Source organism: Sinohyriopsis cumingii, chromosome 15 (assembly GCF_028554795.1).
Source record: "Sinohyriopsis cumingii isolate HCF-2022 chromosome 15, ASM2855479v2, whole genome shotgun sequence".
Classification (NCBI taxonomy): Eukaryota; Metazoa; Mollusca; class Bivalvia; order Unionida; family Unionidae; genus Sinohyriopsis; species Sinohyriopsis cumingii.
In genome coordinates, this window is record NC_142975.1 from 57,081,483 (window position 1) to 57,102,538 (window position 21,056).

At 34.2% G+C, this 21,056-nt stretch overlaps 1 protein-coding gene across 3 annotated transcripts in view; it reads right to left on the reverse strand.

Annotated features, from left to right (window-relative positions):
• The window catches only part of LOC149781851 (arf-GAP with coiled-coil, ANK repeat and PH domain-containing protein 2-like), a 211,292-nt gene that overhangs the window by 34,564 nt on the left and 155,672 nt on the right, over nt 1–21,056 (reverse strand). For 2 of the 3 annotated variants that reach the window (XM_089936039.1, XM_089936037.1), the window contains 6 exons: nt 20,280–20,392; nt 18,737–18,862; nt 16,335–16,499; nt 13,005–13,207; nt 4,856–4,969; nt 2,214–2,449 (listed from right to left, as the gene is read on the reverse strand). In XM_089936039.1, the coding sequence (XP_089792165.1) occupies nt 2,214–2,449; nt 4,856–4,969; nt 13,005–13,207; nt 16,335–16,499; nt 18,737–18,862; nt 20,280–20,392 (957 nt within the window). The remainder of the gene's footprint in view (nt 1–2,213; nt 2,450–4,855; nt 4,970–13,004; nt 13,208–16,334; nt 16,500–18,736; nt 18,863–20,279; nt 20,393–21,056) is intronic. The other variant, XM_089936038.1, reaches the window with a different exon arrangement.

Consider the following 21,056-nt stretch of genomic DNA (forward strand, 5'->3'; position numbering starts at 1 on the left):
ATATCTTCTTTATGGTGGCGCTCACCAGATAATATGTACTTTTGAGAGAGTGACGTATGCAAGGTGAAGTAGTTTGCATTTAAAACATGCACAGTGGAGAGAATGTTTGCATACCTCTATGCTACATTAATTTAATGTGGATGATGTTTCTTTTGGATATCGTACTTCTGGAAATTTTACATGATTTAAGCACACTGCTAACTAAAATGACTGCTCCCTTGTGTTAAAAAAATCAGTCTGAATTAGTCTAAAGTACACTATACATAGCAGCTATTAAAATAGGGAAAATGAATTTTGCCAGACTAGACAATACCAGCTTCTGAAAGTGTAATCAATGAATTACCAAATATATAAAATGTTAAAAAAGTTATTGGCTCTTTTTATACAATTTACCTCTGAAGTTCAGGAAGTGAAAATGACCAAGTAGAGCTAGCACTTTTTTGAAAGGTGCACATTTGAAGTAAGGCCAAGCTGTATACTCTATAACCCATAGTACACCCATCAATCATACACCAAAATAAAGGGAATTAAAGGTTCTTTCATTATACCTAAGATATACAAGGTCTTTTTTAAATAGCCAGTATAACCAGTGAGGAAAGCCGGGGACATTCTTTTTCTTTAAAATCCTAACCCTATGCAAAATGCGAAACTGTATAGCGCCACCTATGTCATGCAGAAGGAACTGTAGAAAAGTATGAATTTTCCCAAAAAACCGTGGCAGTTGACCTGGCACAGAAATGAGAAGAATTCTAATGCAAATCTCTCTATCCTGGACGCAAACACCTGAGCCACTATAGCTACTTTTCACTACATATATGGTGACGAGAATGGGAGCCACTAACTATAAAGTAACACACAAATAGGTCACACAACAAATATCCAAACTTTATAAAGTCATATGGACTAATATAAATGTCTGGACATAAGATTTGCCCTTATTGTTATTATTATGATTTATCTTGATATTTATTTCTCTGACTAAATACATTTGTTCCAGAGATCCAGAAAATAATCCATGTCTCCAAGGGAGTACAATAAATAATCCACATCTGCCATGTAGCTCAGAATATATTTCATGTCTCCCAGAGAGTACAAAAAATAATGTTTCTCAATCAGTATAGAAAATAATCCACATCTCTCAAAGAGTACAAAAAATAATCCACATGTAGTCCAGGAAATAATCCATGTCTCTCAGGCAGTCTACAAAGTCAATGTTATGACTGTAATAAGTGAAATGTGATAATAGTTAGAGAAATCTGAAAGCAAACCTGAAAATATGTTACAAGATCTTCATATGAATTAACAAATTGGGCATAAGTACAGCTTTCACTAGGTGTTTTGGGCATAAGTACATTCTACAACATACCCATTGTGTCTACAGCTTTCATTAGAGGTGTTTTGGGCATAAGTACATTCTACAACATCCCTACCATGTCTACAGATTTCATTAGAGGTATTTTGAGCATAAGTACATTCTACAACATCCCTACAGTGTCTACAGATTTCATTAGAGGTGTTTTGGGGAATAAGTACATTCTACAACATCCCTACCATATCTACAGATTTCATTAGAGGTGTTTTGGGCATAAGTACATTCTAAAGATACCTACAGTGTCTACAGTTTTCATTAGAGGTGTTTTGGGGAATAAGTACATTCTACAACATCCCTACCATATCTACAGCTTTCATTAGAGGTGTTTTGGGCATAAGTACATTCTACAACATCCCTACAGTGTCTACAGATTTCATTAGAGGTGTTTTGGGCATAAGTACATTCTAAAGATACCTACAGTGTCTACAGCTTTCATTAGAGGTGTTTTGGGGAATAAGTACATTCTACAACATCCTTACCGTGTCTACAGCTTTCATTAGAGGTGTTTTGGGGAATAAGTACATTCTACAACATCCCTACCGTGTCTACAGCTTTCATTAGCTATGTTTTGGGCATACGTACATTCTACAACATCCCTACCATATCTACAGCTTTCATTAGAGGTGTTTTGGGCATAAGTACATTCTACAACATCCCTACCGTGTCTACAGCTTTCATTAGAGGTGTTTTGGGGAATAAGTACATTCTACAACATCCCTACCGTGTCTACAGCTTTCATTAGCTATGTTTTGGGCATACGTACATTCTACAACATCCCTACCATATCTACAGCTTTCATTAGAGGTGTTTTGGGCATAAGTACATTCTACAACATCCCTACCGTGTCTACAGCTTTCATTAGAGGTGTTTTCCCTTCATCCTCCTCATTCACCCAGTTTGGCAATGCACCATTTGCTAGTGCCTCCAACATGACGGGAAGATTTCGGGCCTGAGCTGCCTTGTAAAGAAGCCTATTGGGATCCAATCGACTCATGTCCTCCCATGATGTAGTCGATATGTTGTCCTCTGCCTCTTCACTTTCAGAGAAAGAATCTTCAGAATAGTCAAGGTCAAAACCTGTGGTGAGAATAACAGAAAACTAGATTTTTGTTTGTAAAACAAATACTGCATACATAAAGCCCAGTCCAAAAAGCTGAAATATATAGTAAAATGTGAGATTTTTTTTTCTCCAGGATGTGCAAGTACATGATTTCCCCCTAAATGTAATAAATCCATACCTTCAAAATAAGCATGCATATGAAAATATGCATAGTATATTTGCCATAAGTATAATGAAACCTAACATAAATTAATATTTAAATAGTTCAAACTGTTTATGTAACTACTTAACTTTTAGATCAATTGCCATAATCAGAGTCTTACTAAGTGATTATTTTACAACCAAACAATGAGATGCTTCCATCTAGTTATTACTGTACATACTCACTTATAAGTCCAACTGCAAATGGCACAGACCCAGATCTGCCATTGCATAATGTGCCAGCTATCTGGGTCTGTGCAGTTTGTTAGGAGTAATCAGTAGAAGAAATAACACAGACTCTGATTTGAAGGTGCATTATGATACAGTAGATCAGGATCTTTGTTATTTGCAGTTTGACTCAACTTATAAGCAAGTATATATAGCACCAACAACACTGCCAGGTTGCACAATGGCAGACAAGCAGTTTTCGGAACTCGCTGGAAATGTCTCTGCCATTAAATGCAGTCTTAATACACAAGAAATAGTACCAATGTCATAATGAAGATAAACAACTTAAGTTTTACCTTTATTCACTAAAAGTTATTTATCAAACATGTTTGTTAAAATGTACTACTAGAGATTTATTAATACTAATACTGCCGTTCTTAAAAATGAAAATCTCCCATTACAAATATAACAGTGGGGGCACTTCCACTGTGTAAAAATCTTGGAAAAATTACAGAACAGTATGAAAATCTAGTCAGGCCCCTTATTTGCAAAACACCTCATCTTGAATGCATACTCAAGTGTTTGAAATATGATCACGAAAAGACTGAACAATGTTGAAAAGTTGAAATTCATCTCAACTAAGAGTTATTGTATAGTTTGGCAATTTGTTTCATGAGAAGCTGAACACAGAGTAACCTATAATAAAAATATATAATTCCAGTCTGACACCTTAATCTACTTCTTAGACCCTTAAATAACTCTAATAAGCTCACCTGGCCTTGTAGCTAATGCACACCACACACAAGACAACGAAATGAGCTCAAACGCTCTGGTGGCCTAAGTGGTCAAAGTATCCGCCTCAGATGCAGGAGGTTGTGGGTTTTGAACCCTGGCCAAGTCATACCAAAGACTTATAAAAATGGTACAAACAGTTGCCTCGCTTGGTGCTCAGCATTAAGATCTTAGTGTTAGGACTGGTCGGCCTGGTGTCAGGATAATGTGACTGGGTGGGACATGATGTGACATGTCTAAGCCATGATGCCCCAGTGCTACGTGTATCTATAAAGTGCCTCACTGCAGCTGTCATAGCGATGTGACTAAAATTGTTAAAGCCATGTTAAAAATCCAATCATACACACAGTAAGCTCACCTGGACTTAAAGCTAATGCACATCTGACACAGGATCATAAAATAAGCTCACGTGGCCTTAAAGCTAATGCACACCTGACACAGGATCACAAAATAAGCTCACCTGGCCTTAAAGCTAATGCACACCAGACACAGGATAATAAAATAAGCTCACCTGGCCTTAAAGCTAATGCACACCTGACTCAGGATCATAAAATAAGTTCACCTGGCCTTAACACATTAACCCCTAGCGACGACTTAACGGGGCAGGAGGTAGTAGCCAACTGCCAAGCACTGTAGCGTCATGGTCATGCATGATACACTAAAGTGGGTGGTATTATAGAAAGGTAGACAGATGTAGCTCTACAATGATACCAAATAATCTGGAATATCTAGTTGCACTACAAAATACAGATAAAAAAAAACATTTTTTGGACCTGACTTTTTTCTACCCAAAATTCGCCCGTGGTCAGAATCCGATTTGGTGTCTGGATTTTAGACATTTTGCTCTTACATCTAAGGCAAACCGGTATGAACTGCAAACAGACAGATGAGCCTTTGCAAAAAGTAGGATAAAATGGGTATTTGGAAAAAAAAAAATTAAAAATTTTTTGTTTTACCCGTATGCTCATATGCGAGCCAAATAGCCAATGAAAAACAATGTTTCTAACACAACTAGGCAGTATGTTATTGAAAGATCACCAAGGATTTGATGTTTTCGGATCTATTCAGAAATAGCTTTCAAAATGTGTTTCCTACTCGATTTTCAGGCGAAATTAACAAAAAGCTCCAGGGGTTAATGTGTTAAAGCTAATGCACACCTGACACAGGATCATAAAATAAGCTGACCTGGCCTTAAAGACAGGTGAGCTAAACAAATTAAAATGCTAAAACAAGAAACAGTACAAAAAGGAAAGATAACCTACTTTGTTTTAAATCAGGCAAATCCATGTCTGTTCCAAACACAATTACATCACTTGCACTTGTCCCCAAACCACTGTCGTTGTCTTTTGACCCACTTACAGAGACATTCAGTACCGCTAAAACCAGAAAAAAGATAATTAGTTTTCTTCAGTTTTATTAATTGTCAATAGCTTAAATAGAATTAAGTCACCGTTGATCACATCTTGTGAACAAGAAACAACAATTATGACAAAACATGAAACACAGGTAATTATTCTATGTTTACAGCATTTCAAACTCTGATCAAAGAAAAATAAAAACTGAAAGAAGCTTTCATAGAACCAATTCAGCGTTCGTTTCATTAAATTTTTCTGTTACACTCTTGAAATCAAATCATTGTAAAATATTTTCATATATTAAATTGTATGTATCTATGAACAGTACAAACTAAATATACACTACTATAATGAAAACACGATGAAAATGAGTTCTTACCAATTACCTCTTAAGATGGTAAAATCAAATCGCTTTATCACAGTATTTTCTTACATTTCTGTTATTACTCAAGCTTCATATTTTACATTTCATATTGTATTTCAATCAACAAAATTAAGTTTATAAAATGCATTTGATGCAATATTTTTGTTACCATTACATTTTGGGGGTAAGAGTGAGATGGGGACATGCTATGTAACTGCATTACTGCATTCAAGTATGTAACTGCTTACTGCATTCAAGACTTCATGCAACAGTGCAGACAGAAGAAACTGTACAAAAATGACACAAGATTTGTATATTTTTTAATTAAAATTAGCAAAAAATAAGAATCATGTTATGTATTTATCCATGAATAATTCACAATAAAATATGACCAGTAGAGAATCAGATGTGCCATTACATGATGTGTCAGTGAATAAGGGTTTATGCTCTTGTTTTACTAGCAGTATAAAATGATTTCAAATGAACAAGGCAGACCCAAATCTGCTGGTATTAGCAGTATAAAACAATTTCAAATGAGCAAGGCAGAACCAAATCTGCTAGTGCATTATGAAAAAGAACCTCTGCATCAATGCAGTTTGTAGTTACATCGGCAAGCAGATTTTAATATTTACATTAAAGTAACAAACAATTATTGTATAAAATTTAGAAAATCAGTTCGTCCTGATGAAGTTCCACTCCAGTTTCATAGTATGCACAGAACTGAATCTCTAACAATCTGATTAAAAACAAGATCTATTTATAGCAGATCTGACAGGCATCAACACAATTATGTTCTGATGACCAATAGAATTGCAAGTCTATTTACTTTATAACAACCTATCAAATAAAGCGTTATATTTTGTATATGGGAGATGAACTTTCAGAAACAATACATGCCAAAAAATATTTTTCACTTTTATAAATATAAAAAGCTGTGGTAAGTGAACTGAAAGGTCAACAGAACATGATCTTGTATCAATAGTCATCAGATCCCTGTTATGTCTGTTTTAATAACATTGGAATTACAAAATAAAAAGTGAATCCTGACCTATCTGATCAGGTATTATTTTTTTTTAAATCCAAAAATGCCTATGTTAGCATGAATCAGTTTTATCAAACCATTTAGTATGTACCATATGTATCAAGCTCATCATGAACACCACAGTGACTGAACGCAAAACTATATGCTCAGAGTTAATGCCCCACTTTAACCAGCAGTAACAGTCTCTTGAAGGGACTGATGTTTTACTAACTGGAAAGAATTTCTAAGAAATCAAGATAAGATGTTTTTTTCATTTTAACTGCTGGATACTGAAACATCTATACTATTCTTGAGCAAGATCATGATTTTCAAATTAGCCATACTGGTGGCCATATTGCAAATTAGCCATACTGGTGGCCATATTGCAAATTAGCCACAATGGTAGCCATATTGTGTATTAGCTGCACTGGTGGCCATATTGCAAATTAGCCACTGGTGGCCATATTGCAAATTAGCCACACTGGTAACCATATTGCGTATTAGCCGCACTGGTGGCCATATTGCAAATTAGCCACACTGGTAGCCATATTGCATATCAGCCACACTGGTGGCTATATTGCATGTAACATAAGCACCAACAAGGCACCATGGTAAGCCTTTTCATGAAAGCTCTATGTGAATATGACCATACATTCAGGATGAGTAGCAATGACAAGATTTTGAAGATGGCCACCAGTGGTCATGTTCAATGTGAGATTTGCATCATTTTCATGTATGATCGACTAGATCACCTAAGAAGTCTCATGAAAATCCCATGTCAATATGACTTTCCATTGAGGATGAGTGGTGTTAACAAGAATTTTAAGATGGCTGCCAAGGTGGCTTTACTGGATATAAGATCAGCACCATTTCATTCAAGACCAAGTCATCATAATCAGTGGAGGCCATATTGGACGTGAGATTAGTGGAGGCCATATTGGAAGTGAGATCAGTGGAGGCCATATTGGAGGTGAGATCAGTGGAGGCCATTTTGGAGGCAAGATCAGTGGAGGCCATATTGGAGGTGAGATCAGTGGAGGCCATATTGGAAGTGAGATTGGCACTAGTGTCATTTGGGACCAACTAGACATAATAAAAAGTCAGGTGAAAACTTAAATGTCAATATGACCTTCCATTTAGTAGAAGCAGCAATAACAAGTTTCTCAAAATGGCTGGCATGGTGGCCATACTGGTATGCTAGATTGACACCATTTTCATTTAAGACAATGCAGACATTATAGAGGATCTCTTAGTGAAAACCCAATATAAATATGACTTTCCAATCAGGATGGCAGCAGAGTAGCAATAAAAAGATTCTTAACATAGCTACTGTGGTGGCCATACTTAACATCCAAGTAGAACCATCTTCACTTAGGTCAAACTAGACATTATATAAATTATTCTGGTGAACCATCATTGCCAGTACAATTTCCATTCAGGAAGAGGACTGATAAGAGTTTCAAGATGAAAACCCCATGCCGGTACAATTTCTATTCAGAAGTGATAATATTTTCAGGATGGTTGCTGGGTTGAATTAAATTGGCTCAAATCAATCATGACAACAAAAAAAAACACAACAAAACCATCAGCTAGACAGAGAATTTTCTTTTGCTTCATATGGGATGAAAAATGACCTTTTACTGTGCAGATTTTGAGTGCAAAGAAAGTGGTAATGCTATAATCATTGCTAATATATCTAGATATCGTGCATGAGAGATGTAGAGATATACAGTACCATAGGATTTCTTGTTCAACAAAAGTGAAATGGTAATGTTGCTTATTAATACCATCTTGACTTGCTTATAAGTTGGATCCAACTGCAAACAACACAGATCCTGATCTGCAAAAATTAAATCCCCAGCAGATTAGGGTCTATGTTGTTTGCTCTACCAATTACTCCTAACAAACTGCAAAGACCCAGATCTGCCAGTGCATTATGCGATGGCAAATACATGCCTGTGCAATTTGTAGTTTGACTCATCTTATAAGCAAGTAATGATTGTAACTGATTATCACCTTCAATTACAATGCATTACAATGCATTTTTATTTTAATCATCAGTGCAGTGTAAGACCTCTAGTGGAAAAATATCAACAGTGTACATACATGCATCATTCAATAATTTCAAATGATAATGTAAGAGATTGTTGTTTGGCTTACCATGACTTGAACACTGAAATTTACCTTTAAATGGAGCATTAATGACTTAAACATATCTTTCAATAGAGGGTCAGCTCATAAATGACCTAACATGTCAACAGAGGGTCAGCTCATAAATGAATTAACATGTCTATCAACAGAGGGTCAGCTCATAAATGACCTAACATGTCAACAGAGGGTCAGCTCATAAATGACCTAACATGTCAACAGAGGGTCAGCTCATAAATGAATTAACATGTCTTTCAACAGAGGATCAGCTCAGCTTCATGAATGACTTAACATGTCTTTCAACAGACGGTCAGCTCATAAATGACTTTAACATGTCTTTCAACAGAGGTCAGCTTTAAAATCTATCACAGTAGGTAACAGAATTCCAGGTTGGCTAAACTTTCACAATATCATAGCTCTAACATTTATGACTGTGGATGATGCATTGTTCAAGTTTGATTTCTTTTTTTAACCTGAATTTTCATATTGGACAATATCATCAGATAATGATAAAGATAAAGACAAAAATAATAAAGGTAAAAAAAAATTGTACATGAAATATATTTATTCCATGTGCATTTTTCATGAATATACTACAGTTTGTATTGCTTCTAATGAAATGTGTCAAGTCTTTAATAGTGATACCAATTATATTATTAAACAGAGAGGGATAATGGGGCAATAAATTATAATTCACACTTGAAACTGATAAACTGACATTTACTTTAAACATAGGTAAGAGTTTATTAAATCACACACGTGATTATGAATAAAAAGATTCCAAACATAAAGATCAAGATTGGTCTGCTGATGCAGGAAATAAACTGCTGATGTAAAACATCGAAGTTTTGTATAAAAGCATTTCTCTCTAAACAGTATATTTAACCATTCCAGCCGTTTTGAGCATTTGATGTCACAGAAAAGAGATGGCTTGACACAAGAACAAAGAAAGATATTTTAGATAAGAAAGATAATTTAAGAAATCAATGTTTTTACCTGCTGATGTTTTACTGAACATTTATTTAACCAACAAAAAAAAGATTTTATAAAATGAGTGAAATAGAAGAAACTGAATTTATCAATGATATAGCTCAAAATTACTCTCTATGATCTGTCCTAAGGACTAAGTTTGTAAACATATATTATCACCTCTCAGGATATGGACTAATTTTGTAAACATGTATTATCACCTCTTAGAATATGGACTAATTTTGTAAACATGTATTATCACCTCTCAGGATATGGACTAATCTTGTAAACATGTATTATCACCTCTTAGTATATGAACTAATTTTGTAAACATGTATTATCACCTCTTAGGATATGGACTAATTTTGTAAACATGTATTATCACCTCTCAGGATATGGACTAATTTTGTAAACATGTATTATCACCTCTTAGTATATGAACTAATTTTGTAAACATGTATTATCACCTCTTAGGATATGGGCTAATTTTGTAAACATGTATTATCACCTCTCAGGATATGGACTAATTTTGTAAACATGTATTATCACCTCTCAGGATATGGACTAATTTTGTAAACATGTATTATCACCTCTTAGTATATGAACTAATTTTGTAAACATGTATTATCACCTCTTAGGATATGGACTAATCTTGTAAACATGTATTATCACCTCTTAGTATATGAACTAATTTTGTAAACATGTATTATCACCTCTTAGGATATGGACTAATTTTGTAAACATGTATTATCACCTCTCAGGATATGGACTAATTTTGTAAACATGTATTATCACCTCTTAGTATATGAACTAATTTTGTAAACATGTATTATCACCTCTTAGGATATGGGCTAATTTTGTAAACATGTATTATCACCTCTCAGGATATGGACTAATTTTGTAAACATGTATTATCACCTCTCAGGATATGGACTAATTTTGTAAACATGTATTATCACCTCTTAGTATATGAACTAATTTTGTAAACATGTATTATCACCTCTTAGGATATGGGCTAATTTTGTAAACATGTATTATCACCTCTCAGGATATGGACTAATTTTGTAAACATGTATTATCACCTCTTAGGATATGGACTAATTTTGTAAACATGTATTATCACCTCTTAGGATATGGACTAATTTTGTAAACATGTATTATCACCTCTCAGGATATTTATGCTTGGAAAAACTTGAAAGAATCAGTTTTCAAGTGCCCTCTTGTGACCCTATCTATCCCCATTTCTTTCAAAAATGATCCACATAAATATAAGTTTAAAAAAACATACACAAAATGTTCGTTTTCATTTCTAGAAGAGACTGAGAATATATTACCATATGAGAGGAATTTGGTACATCCATAATTCTAGCCTTAATAACAGCTGTATTTTGATGCCAAATATACCAGTAGATATTTCTTAATAAATCATTTGCGTTTCCTTGGGAAACAAACTTACCTTCCTTTCCTTTCCTTGGCATGATATAGCTAATATGTTCCAAGTGCCAATAAAACAAAAAAAAATCAAAACAAATTATTTCACATGAAGAGGTACAGTTTATTATATCAACATTGTTGCCCAAGTCAATTTTTGTTCTGAATAGGTATAGCTAATCAATAAGGTAATATTTTAATTCAAAAGATTTGTTTACAGCAACTGTGATGGTTTTAAAGTGAAACAGCTGAGTTACGTTTGAAAACATACAACTGTGTCCCTTGGATAACTTTAAAATCACATTTAATTGTTTATACTCACTTTTACGGTGGACCCACCTGCAAACTGCAAAGAGCCAGTTCTGCCATCACATAATGTACTGGCATATCTGGGTATATTCAGTTTGTTAGGACCAATCAGTAGAAAAAACAACATATACGTGGAACTGCTGGTACATTATAGCAGATATGGGTATAACTTGTTTGGATTCAACTTATGAGTATATCCAGTATCTCAGTTTATTTTCAGCAAAATGTTTCCATGACAAAAATCATGCTAACAATTTGCACCTGATAATATCATATCCTGAACCTATATTTTGAGTCAGGTGAAGTTATTTTTCATAAATGCTTTAAAATTCATTACTTATACTTGGCCTACTAGCTAGCATAAATTACCACTTGAAGCAGTTGAATATCATGAGACTATAGTTGAATATCATGAGACCAAAGTGGAATATCACAAGACCACAGTTGAATATCATGAGACCACAGCTGAATATCATAAGACTACAGCTGAATACAAGAACACATTTTAATATCATGAGTCTACATTTAAATATCATGAGAATATAGCTGAATATCATGAGACTACAGGTTTGATACTATGATGACATCTGAATAATATGAAATTCCAGCTAAATATCATGAGGCCACAGTTGAATATCGTAAGACTACAGTTGAATATCATGAGACCACAACTGAATATCATGACAATACAGTTGAATATTTCAAGAATACAGTTGAATATTATGAGACCACAGTTGAATATCATGAAACTATGGTTGAATATCATGAATCTACAGTTGAATATCATGAGACCACTGCTGAATATCACAAGACTGCTTGCTATAGTGTATTCTCTTGCTCAACTAGGTTTAATAAGCCTCAGTAATCTAAAACAAGAGTCCCCTGAAGGCACAATTGCTCTAATGGCTGAAAAGAATTTCCAAGCATTTGAGATAAGATGATTTCTTGCTTTTAACTGCAGAAAGGAAAAACCTTCTTTGATAGTTTTCAGTGATAGCAAGATTTTAAATTAAGCTGCTGTGGTGGCCATATTAGATACCTGAGCACCATTTTAATTTTGGACCAACATGACATCATAAGAAGTTGTTTATAAAAAACACATGTTGATAAGATCCTTCCATTTCAAACGTGTAGTGATAACAGATTTTCCATCATTTCCATTAGGGACAAAGCAGACATATTAATTAGTCTTCAGGTGAAAATCCCATGGTTGCCATTTTGGATGTTAGATTGGCACCATTTTCATTTAGAACAAACTAGACAGTACGTTAAATCTTGTAGTGAAAACTCAATGTTATATGACCATCCATTCAGGAGGAATAGTGATAACAATATTTTCATGATGGCCACCAACTAAACATCATAGGAAGCCTTTTAATGAAAACAAGTTGATATGACCGTCCATTCAGGAGATGTTGTGGTGAAAAGAATCTCAAGGTGGCCAATGTGACAACCATACTGGATTTCCAAGTGACACACTTTTCATTAAGGGACAACTAGACCAAGGGATGAATATGTCTGTTAAGGTTCATGGCAATCCTCCAGGTAGTTTAGGCGAGGTAGCAATAGCAAACTTGTGCTAGCAAACAGACAGATGACAGATGATGGATAATAGACAAAAGACCATCCCATAAGCTCTTGCGGTCAAAGACCAGTTGATCTAGAAACAAAAACTCTTAAATGTGGCCAAGTAAGTCAAATTATGAAAGTGTCACAATAAAACTGGATGCCATATTCCTCTCATACTGTCATATTTTAAAGAGCAGGCCTCAGTTAGAGTGCAGGCAAGCATCATGCATGTCTAGAGTAAATACCCTCCAACAGACCACTTGTGACATCAGTGTCCGATGGCGCGAATTCATCTTTGGAAGCTGATCGAGATGGGGATTTGCGACACTTCTTTTTCACAATCCAACCTTTGGCCTTAGTGCCTGAACTACTGCTCTTGGGACTAGGCAGTTTGTTGACAAATGCTTTCTGAACATATTTGGCTCGTATCCAGGCCTCTCGTACAGTTCTGCAAGAAAGAGTGCCATTTGTGTTAAATCTGTATAGTGCAATTCTTTATAGGATAGAACTGTGGCAGTTCAGTTGGTACAGCATCAGACTTGTAACTTAAGTATTGTGGGTTTGATACCCATCCATGCCAGCCTGGGTCAACTGCATTTGTTGCCTTGGGAAACAAACTTACCTCCCTTTTCTTTCCTTGGCATGATATAGTTAACAATATGTTCAAAGTGCCATTAAAACAATAAAAATGAAAAACAAATTATTTCACAGGAAGAGGTACAGTTTATTTTATCAACGTTGTTGCCCAAGTAAATTGTTTCTTCTGAAGGCCTTCCGACATCAGAATTGGGAATTGAAATCATTTGCCAATTACATGTACACTATAATTCAGGACTGTGGTTGCTGACACACTAGAAGTGTATATTTTATGACTCAGGAACCCAGTTTAAGTTGTGAAATTGCTCAATTTTTCATGGGGACCCATTTTTGCCAATTTTGTGGCTGCCATAAATCATGAATCCAAATGACCCCAAAAAGCAATAATTCCCACTGTGGAAACAGCTGGATCACCTTCCCCATGAATTCAAAAACCAATAAAATGTAATCTTCCCACAAAAATGACAAAAATTTCATACCCACAAAAATAAATCAGTTCACAGTATAAGCAAAAACAATAGTGTGGACTTTTTTCACGATGTTCCAATTTCATATCTGGAAATGCAGTTTATTCTTTAAGTAATAAAAGAGTTTCCTCACTAGCTAAAAAAATTTGTTACGGACAAAATCCAGATGTCTCATACACACGATATTTTTGCAGAATTCTTGATTTGCAGGGGTTTTCCAGGACTTACATTGATTTTAAAAGCAAATATTACATCCATGGTTACCATATATACTCACTTATAGGTCAAGGCCAACAGCAATCAACAAAGATCCTGATCTGTCATAGCATAATGTACCTGAAGATCTGGGTTGATCTTGTTTGTTCTACTGACTCCTCCAAACAAACTACACAGACCCAGATCTACCAATGCATTATGCCATGGCAGATTTGGGTCTGTGCAGTTTGCAGTTGGACTCCACTTATGAGTGAGTATATACAGCATGCTTACTAGCTAATCTGTCTTCACTTCCTGGCAGTTCTCATTTCAATTCAGTCTGAATTTGTCTCCATCCCATTCACTGTATCAGTTCCACCATGTTATAACCGACATTTAAGATCTAGCCTACACAAGTTATCATTGTTTACAATCGTATTTACCTGATGATAGGCCCACCCCACAAATATTTACTAAAGAAACAATTATCTAATATTACCTTCGGACCAATATGTCAGGCTGGCCCCATATTCTTATCATGGGAGAAATACTGTGTATAAACAGTGCATTATGGCTCATATGGGATCATGACATTTCATTCACAGCAATGTTTACAACACACAGTACACAAAGGCTAGTATTGAATGAAACTATGTTCGTGACACAAGATGCACAATGGAGAGTAAACAATGGTGGTATTAAGGCGAGATCCAAAATGTCCGTTACAACATCAAAATTCAGCTTAGATAACTAGGACAGGGGAAATATGGAAAAAGTAAGGCTCAAGTGACCTGGAGATCACCCATCCAGTGACATCTACTTAAAAGCTAAATGCAATGGCAGCTGAACAAGCATTCTGGGTTGGCATGATTCTTCCTGATAGGTACATTAGCATCAATTGTACAACTTGAAAGGCATATGCCACAATGACTTCTGCAAAATTTGGCAAATTTCTGTTCACTGGATTTTGAGAAGGCATTTAAAGGCTTTTCTGTTTTTGGTAACAATGCCTATATGAAAAAACAAATCTGCATCATTTGAGCAAAACTGAATGGCCTTCAGGCCAGGATGCTTTCAGTCAAAATTGGTGAAATTTTGTTGAGCATTCTTGTTTGGAAAAAGACTTTTGAAGATATTTCTATTTTTAGTAATGGTGGCCATATTTGATGATGGAATGGCATTATTTATATGAAACTGGAAGGCTTTAATGCCAGGCCAATTTCTGTCAAATTTGGTCACATTCTGGTGAGCAGTTTTGCAAAAAGTTAATGGTTTTTCTATTTTATGTGATGACAGCCATATAAGATTACATATATTTGTTATCTGCATAAATCTGAGGGTGCATTTTGGTCAAATTTTGTTCAGCATTTTGATAAAGAAGTCATTACAAGTTTTTTTTTAATTTTAGTAAGTCATAAAAGATGGCACATTGTTATAATGTCAGAATGTAGCCCAACCAATTGGATAAAAAAAGAAGAAATCGTCAGAAGATTTCTCTAGTAGTGGTGGCCATATTTGATGGTTTATCAGCATCTTTATCACAGAATGTAGTCTCCGAAATTTTGTTTAATAATGTTCAGTCATTTGGGAGAGGATTGTTGAAATGTTTTCCATTTTATGTAAAAGTGGCCATATTTGTTGATGGATTGGTTTCAGCTTTATAAATCTGACAGGTCTTCATGTTGGGCTGCTATCTGTTAAATTTGGTCTTATTATATTCAGCAATTTTGAAGAAGAAGTCATTTAAATGTTTTTCTATTTTTAGTAATGCCAGTCTTATCTGATGGCAGATTGGCACTATTTGTAAAAGGTCCTAATGACAGGATGCTTTCTGTCAAACGTGGTCAAAATCCAACCAGCTATTTTTCTTGTTAAAGTTATTTCAATTTTTTAAAAAAAACATTTATTAATGCATCGGCATCATTTTTTTTTTTTACAAACTTCAAAGGTTTTTGTGTCAATATGCTCTGTGCCAAATTTGATTGAAATTGGTCCAATGGTTTGTGCAGATAAACTGGAAATAGTAAATTGTTGTTAGATGGACAGATGTAATGAGTCGTACCTAAAGCCTGCTTGGCCTTATGGCCAGATGAACTAAAATTTCTTGTCAGAATATAGAACAGAATGATAGTTATCTGGAAGTTCAGATGAACACCAGAAAGACATAACCCCTCCCCCATCCAAACCACTGCTAGCAGGATGATAAAAATCCTTGTTTATACCAGTAGCTTATGTCAAAAGACTGGACAGAAATAGCCAGAAAACAAGAAGTTCATTTAAAACAATGGAAATTAACATGGTTTTACAGCAATATACCTATTGCACTCTGGGGTTGCTCTTTTGGCTATGGACTCATCAACATTAGCTGTATATATCCTGTTGACAACATTATTGCCTAGTTCTGCCATGACTTTTAATAGCTCTGGTTCCCAGGCATCCAATGTGATGGACCTCACTTTGGACATATGGACACCAAAACTCCTGAATAATGAAGAGAAATAGAAACAAAGTGATTTTGTTTTATGCTGACAGCTTACAAGTAAAGTCCAACTCCAAGCAGCATAGAACCTTATCTTCTGTTGCATAATGCACTGGCAGATCATGCTGTTTGTTCTACTGATTACTGCCAGCAAACCTCACAGACCAAGATCTGCCCGCACATTAAGCGACAGCAGATCTGGGTCTGAGCAGTTTGCAATTGGATTTGTGAGTACACCTCTTCCATGACAACATGTGGCACAAACAAGTGGCAAGATTAATCAAGGGACCTCTACAGAAGTAAGAAAGGGAAGGACATGAAAGGGAGGGGAATAGGGGTGGGTGGGTTAAGTGGTTGAATACTTGTTTGATAATCATGTTGGAAATAAGTGTTGATAAATAGCTTTATCTAATGAATTACCTCCATTTTTTATAAATCTATTCTCTTAAAAATTTTTAAAACATTATTTCAAGTGGTTTCAATACACATCACATGTGTACATGTAAAAACATTGCGTTACATCACTGCTTTTTGCACGCAAATGTGGATACATTCTAGAGTTATTGTAATATGATTAAAAATAAACAAGATTCCTTATTTTAAAACAAGAGTGACAGTTATTTAGAGAAACAATGTGAAAACTTGAATATGTTTTAAATATTATAATAAAAAATAACCGATCCTGTGATTAACATTGTAATCAAAATTTCTGCTGAGGGAAAATTTGGGAATTTTAAGTTAACATAAACAATGGAACATGATTCTCCATCAAGAATCATATCTGAAAAAGTAAAACACAAGTTTCACTGGACAAAACAAGCTTGTATTCATTTCTTAAAATGTTGCTACCTGTAGGTATTATTAACACTTTCACTGATCACAGTTTTGTCATATATTGTTTGTTACAGCACCCTTAGAAATTATTCATTACAGAACATTTAACAAACTATTGAACTCCTTCTCAAATGTTTTAATTTCATGCTGTTAATTCAAATTTCCAGACACTAACTGCCATATCTGACAATAAAATGAGCGATACATCAAGGTCTCTTTTTCCACTTTTGATCCCAATTTTATTCATGTTCAATAAAATGGGACCTATTTTGAGGGTGTCTGCTATAAGAAAAATGGGATCTACATCTGCCTCCACATTAAAAGATGGCCTGCAAGTTATCCAGGCATGCTATTGATAAGGAGTAGTGAATATAGAATGGATTCCTTCAGAAAATGCAAATAAAGGCAAAGACTACAACATTTTTTAACCAGCAAAACCTTTTGAAATTAAAGCAAGTAATCAAAATTTGTAAAATGTTTATTTACGTTAAATTAAAATCCCAGGTAGAATATTTACTCAATTCATGAAGTTCATTATTACATCTTTAAAAAATATTGAATACCACTGGCACCCAATCAGGAGATATATGCCTCTAATTTCTCAACTTTTATCAATCAAAGAAGGTTTACAACTTCCTTTTGGAGGATGCTGCTTTTGTGACATGAAACTGGCTCAGTGGTTTTTAAGAAGTTGCTGCTTAAAGTGTTTATATCTGACACTGATGGCTTGAATAATACAAACTGGAAAATCCCTCATGCCAGAATCTCACTGAAATTTGGTTGAAATTTGTCAAAATGTATTATCAAGTTTAAAAAATGAAATTTCTGATTGACACACTAAACATTTATTTGACCTTACAGACAGGTTAGACAACAACAGAAAAATTGCATATATGGCATGAAAATTTAATCAGGTAACCTTTACGTATATGAAAATATGCCTTAAAAATTTCATTTGTGTAATCTAAGTGGTTATTTTGTAACTCACATAATAAAGTTTCCATAAAAAATATAAAGTTACTAAATGTATCAAAATTATGCAAAATTGCTTTAATTGTACAAAAATATAATAAGGTCATCTACACATGTATATAAACACACCTACCAAATTCCAATTGTCCACATCAATTAATTTTTGTACAGTCATGTCACCAATATTTTTCTTAATGCAAAACTTTAGGTTTTTGAAATTTTATTTTTACAAAATGAACAAAATGCTTCAATGGCATGAAAATGAACTTAGGTCATCTACACATGGAATTAAACATGCCTGCCAAATTTCAACTTTCTACCTCATTTATTCTCATTTATTTTTTGCTTAATCTTATGACACTTCCTAGGATAGATGGGCAGGACCAAAATTAAGTTGCTAATTTTGCAATCAGTGGTGCAGAAAAATATATACCTGTGTATTCCTGAGCACTCTATACATAGAGTGATTCCCAGGTTGATACTAGCCCAACGTGGTTCTGATGCACCACAGTCACAGCACATGTCATTCCCTGGTATGGCAAATAGCTGCTCCATTCGGCTGGAAAGAAATATATTTAAACATTGTATAAAATGCTCTTTGTATTTTGTTAGTTAAAGATTTTATTGAAGGTAGTTAACAAGAGACTCCCATTTTGTCAAGCTGGCCTAGAAAGTTTTGTCAAGTTGGCCTAGAAAGTAAAAGAGTTGACATAGTGCCATTTTCAATAAATACTATAGTGCCATTTTACATAATACTACAGTGTCATTTTCAATAATGCTATAGTGTTATTTTCAATAATGCTATAGTGCCATTTTCAATAATGCTATATTGTCATTTTCAATAATACTATAGTACTATTTTCAATAATGCTATAGTGCCATTTTCAATAATGCTATAGTGCCATTTTCAGTAATGCTATAGTGCCATTTTCAATAATGCTATAGTGCCATTTTCAGTAATACTATAGTGCCATTTTCAATAATGCTATAGTGCCATTTTCAAAAATGCAGTAATGCTATAGTGCCATTTTCAATAATGCTATAGTGCCATTTTCAGTAATGCTATATTGTCATTTTAAATAATACTACAGTGTCATTTTCAATAATGCTACAGTGCCATTTTCAATAATGCTATAGTGTCATTTTCAATAATGCTATAGTGCCATTTTCAATAATGCTATAGTGCCATTTTCAATAATGCTATAGTGCCATTTTCAGTAATACTATATTGTTATTTTCAATAATGCTATAGTGCCATTTTCAATAATGCTATAGTGCCCTTTTCAACAATGCTATAGTGCCATTTTCAATAATGCTATAGTGTCATTTTCAGTAATGTTATATTGTCATTTTAAATAATACTAGTGTCATTCTCAATAATGCTATAGTGCCATTTTCAATAATGCTATAGTGTCATTTTCAATAATGCTATAGTGCCATTTTCAATAATGCTATAGTGCCATTTTCAATAATGCTATATTGTCATTTTCAGTAATGCTATATTGTCATTTTCAATAATGCTATATTGTCATTTTAAATAATACTATAGTGCCATTTTCAGTAATGCTATAGTGCCCTTTTCAATAATACTATAGTGTCATTTTCAATAATGCTATAGTGCCATTTTCAATAATGCTATAGTGCCATTTTAAATAATGTTATAGTGTCATTTTAAATAATACTATAGTGCCATTTTCATTAACTATGAAGTTCTTTCTTAAAAAACAAGGTTTTTAGTCTGCGACCTAGATGAAATCCAGCAAAGTCATGTTTGGTGAATGATGAAACTGATCACTAAAGTAGAACATATTCATGCCAAAAACATCTGATAAACATATATAGAAAAAACATGGCTTCATGATGCACTCAATGCTAGCATATTTTCAGTCCTCATATGCAATCTGACTGGTGAGTTCTCAAGGGAAAGACAACAACCTTTCATCACAACAATGAAATACAGATAGAAAAAAACTTACATCTGAACCTTGGTCTGTCGAGGAGCTGACCCCTCTTGTTGTGGCTTCTCAGGGTTTTTGCTGGGTTCACAAGACTTTGATGGTGATGTGACAGCAGCTTCCCCTTCAGAGACCTATAATATTTATGATGTTATGTGTGTAATTATATAGCATCACAAACATTGAATCACACAATGATATGTCATAAACTTTGTTTCACACAATGACATGTCATAAACATTGTATCACACAATGAAATAATGTCATAAACATTATATCACACAATGACATAATGCCATAAATGTTGTATCAAACAATGACAATCTATCATTTTATCACCCAATGACATAATGTCATAAAAATTATATCACACAAAGTCATGTCATAAACATTATATCACACCATGACATGTCATAAGCATTATATCACACAATGTCATAATGTCATAAACATTGTATTACACCATGAAATAATGTCATAAACATTGTATCACACAATGACAATGTCATAAACATTGTATCACATAATGACATATTGTCATAAACATTGTATCACACAATTACAATGTTACAAACATTGTACCACAGAATGGTATAATGTCATATAGATTCTATCACATAAATATATAACACTTATTTTAAGTGTTGCAAGGTCTTTTGCAGTATGTGAGAAACCTAATTTCAAATGCTTGGTAATCAGTTATCAAATCTTTGTAAAATGTAGAGAATAAAAATATACACATATTGCTGTGCACGTTCTTCTGCCTATCACTTATATATAGAATCAAGTCTCAGGACA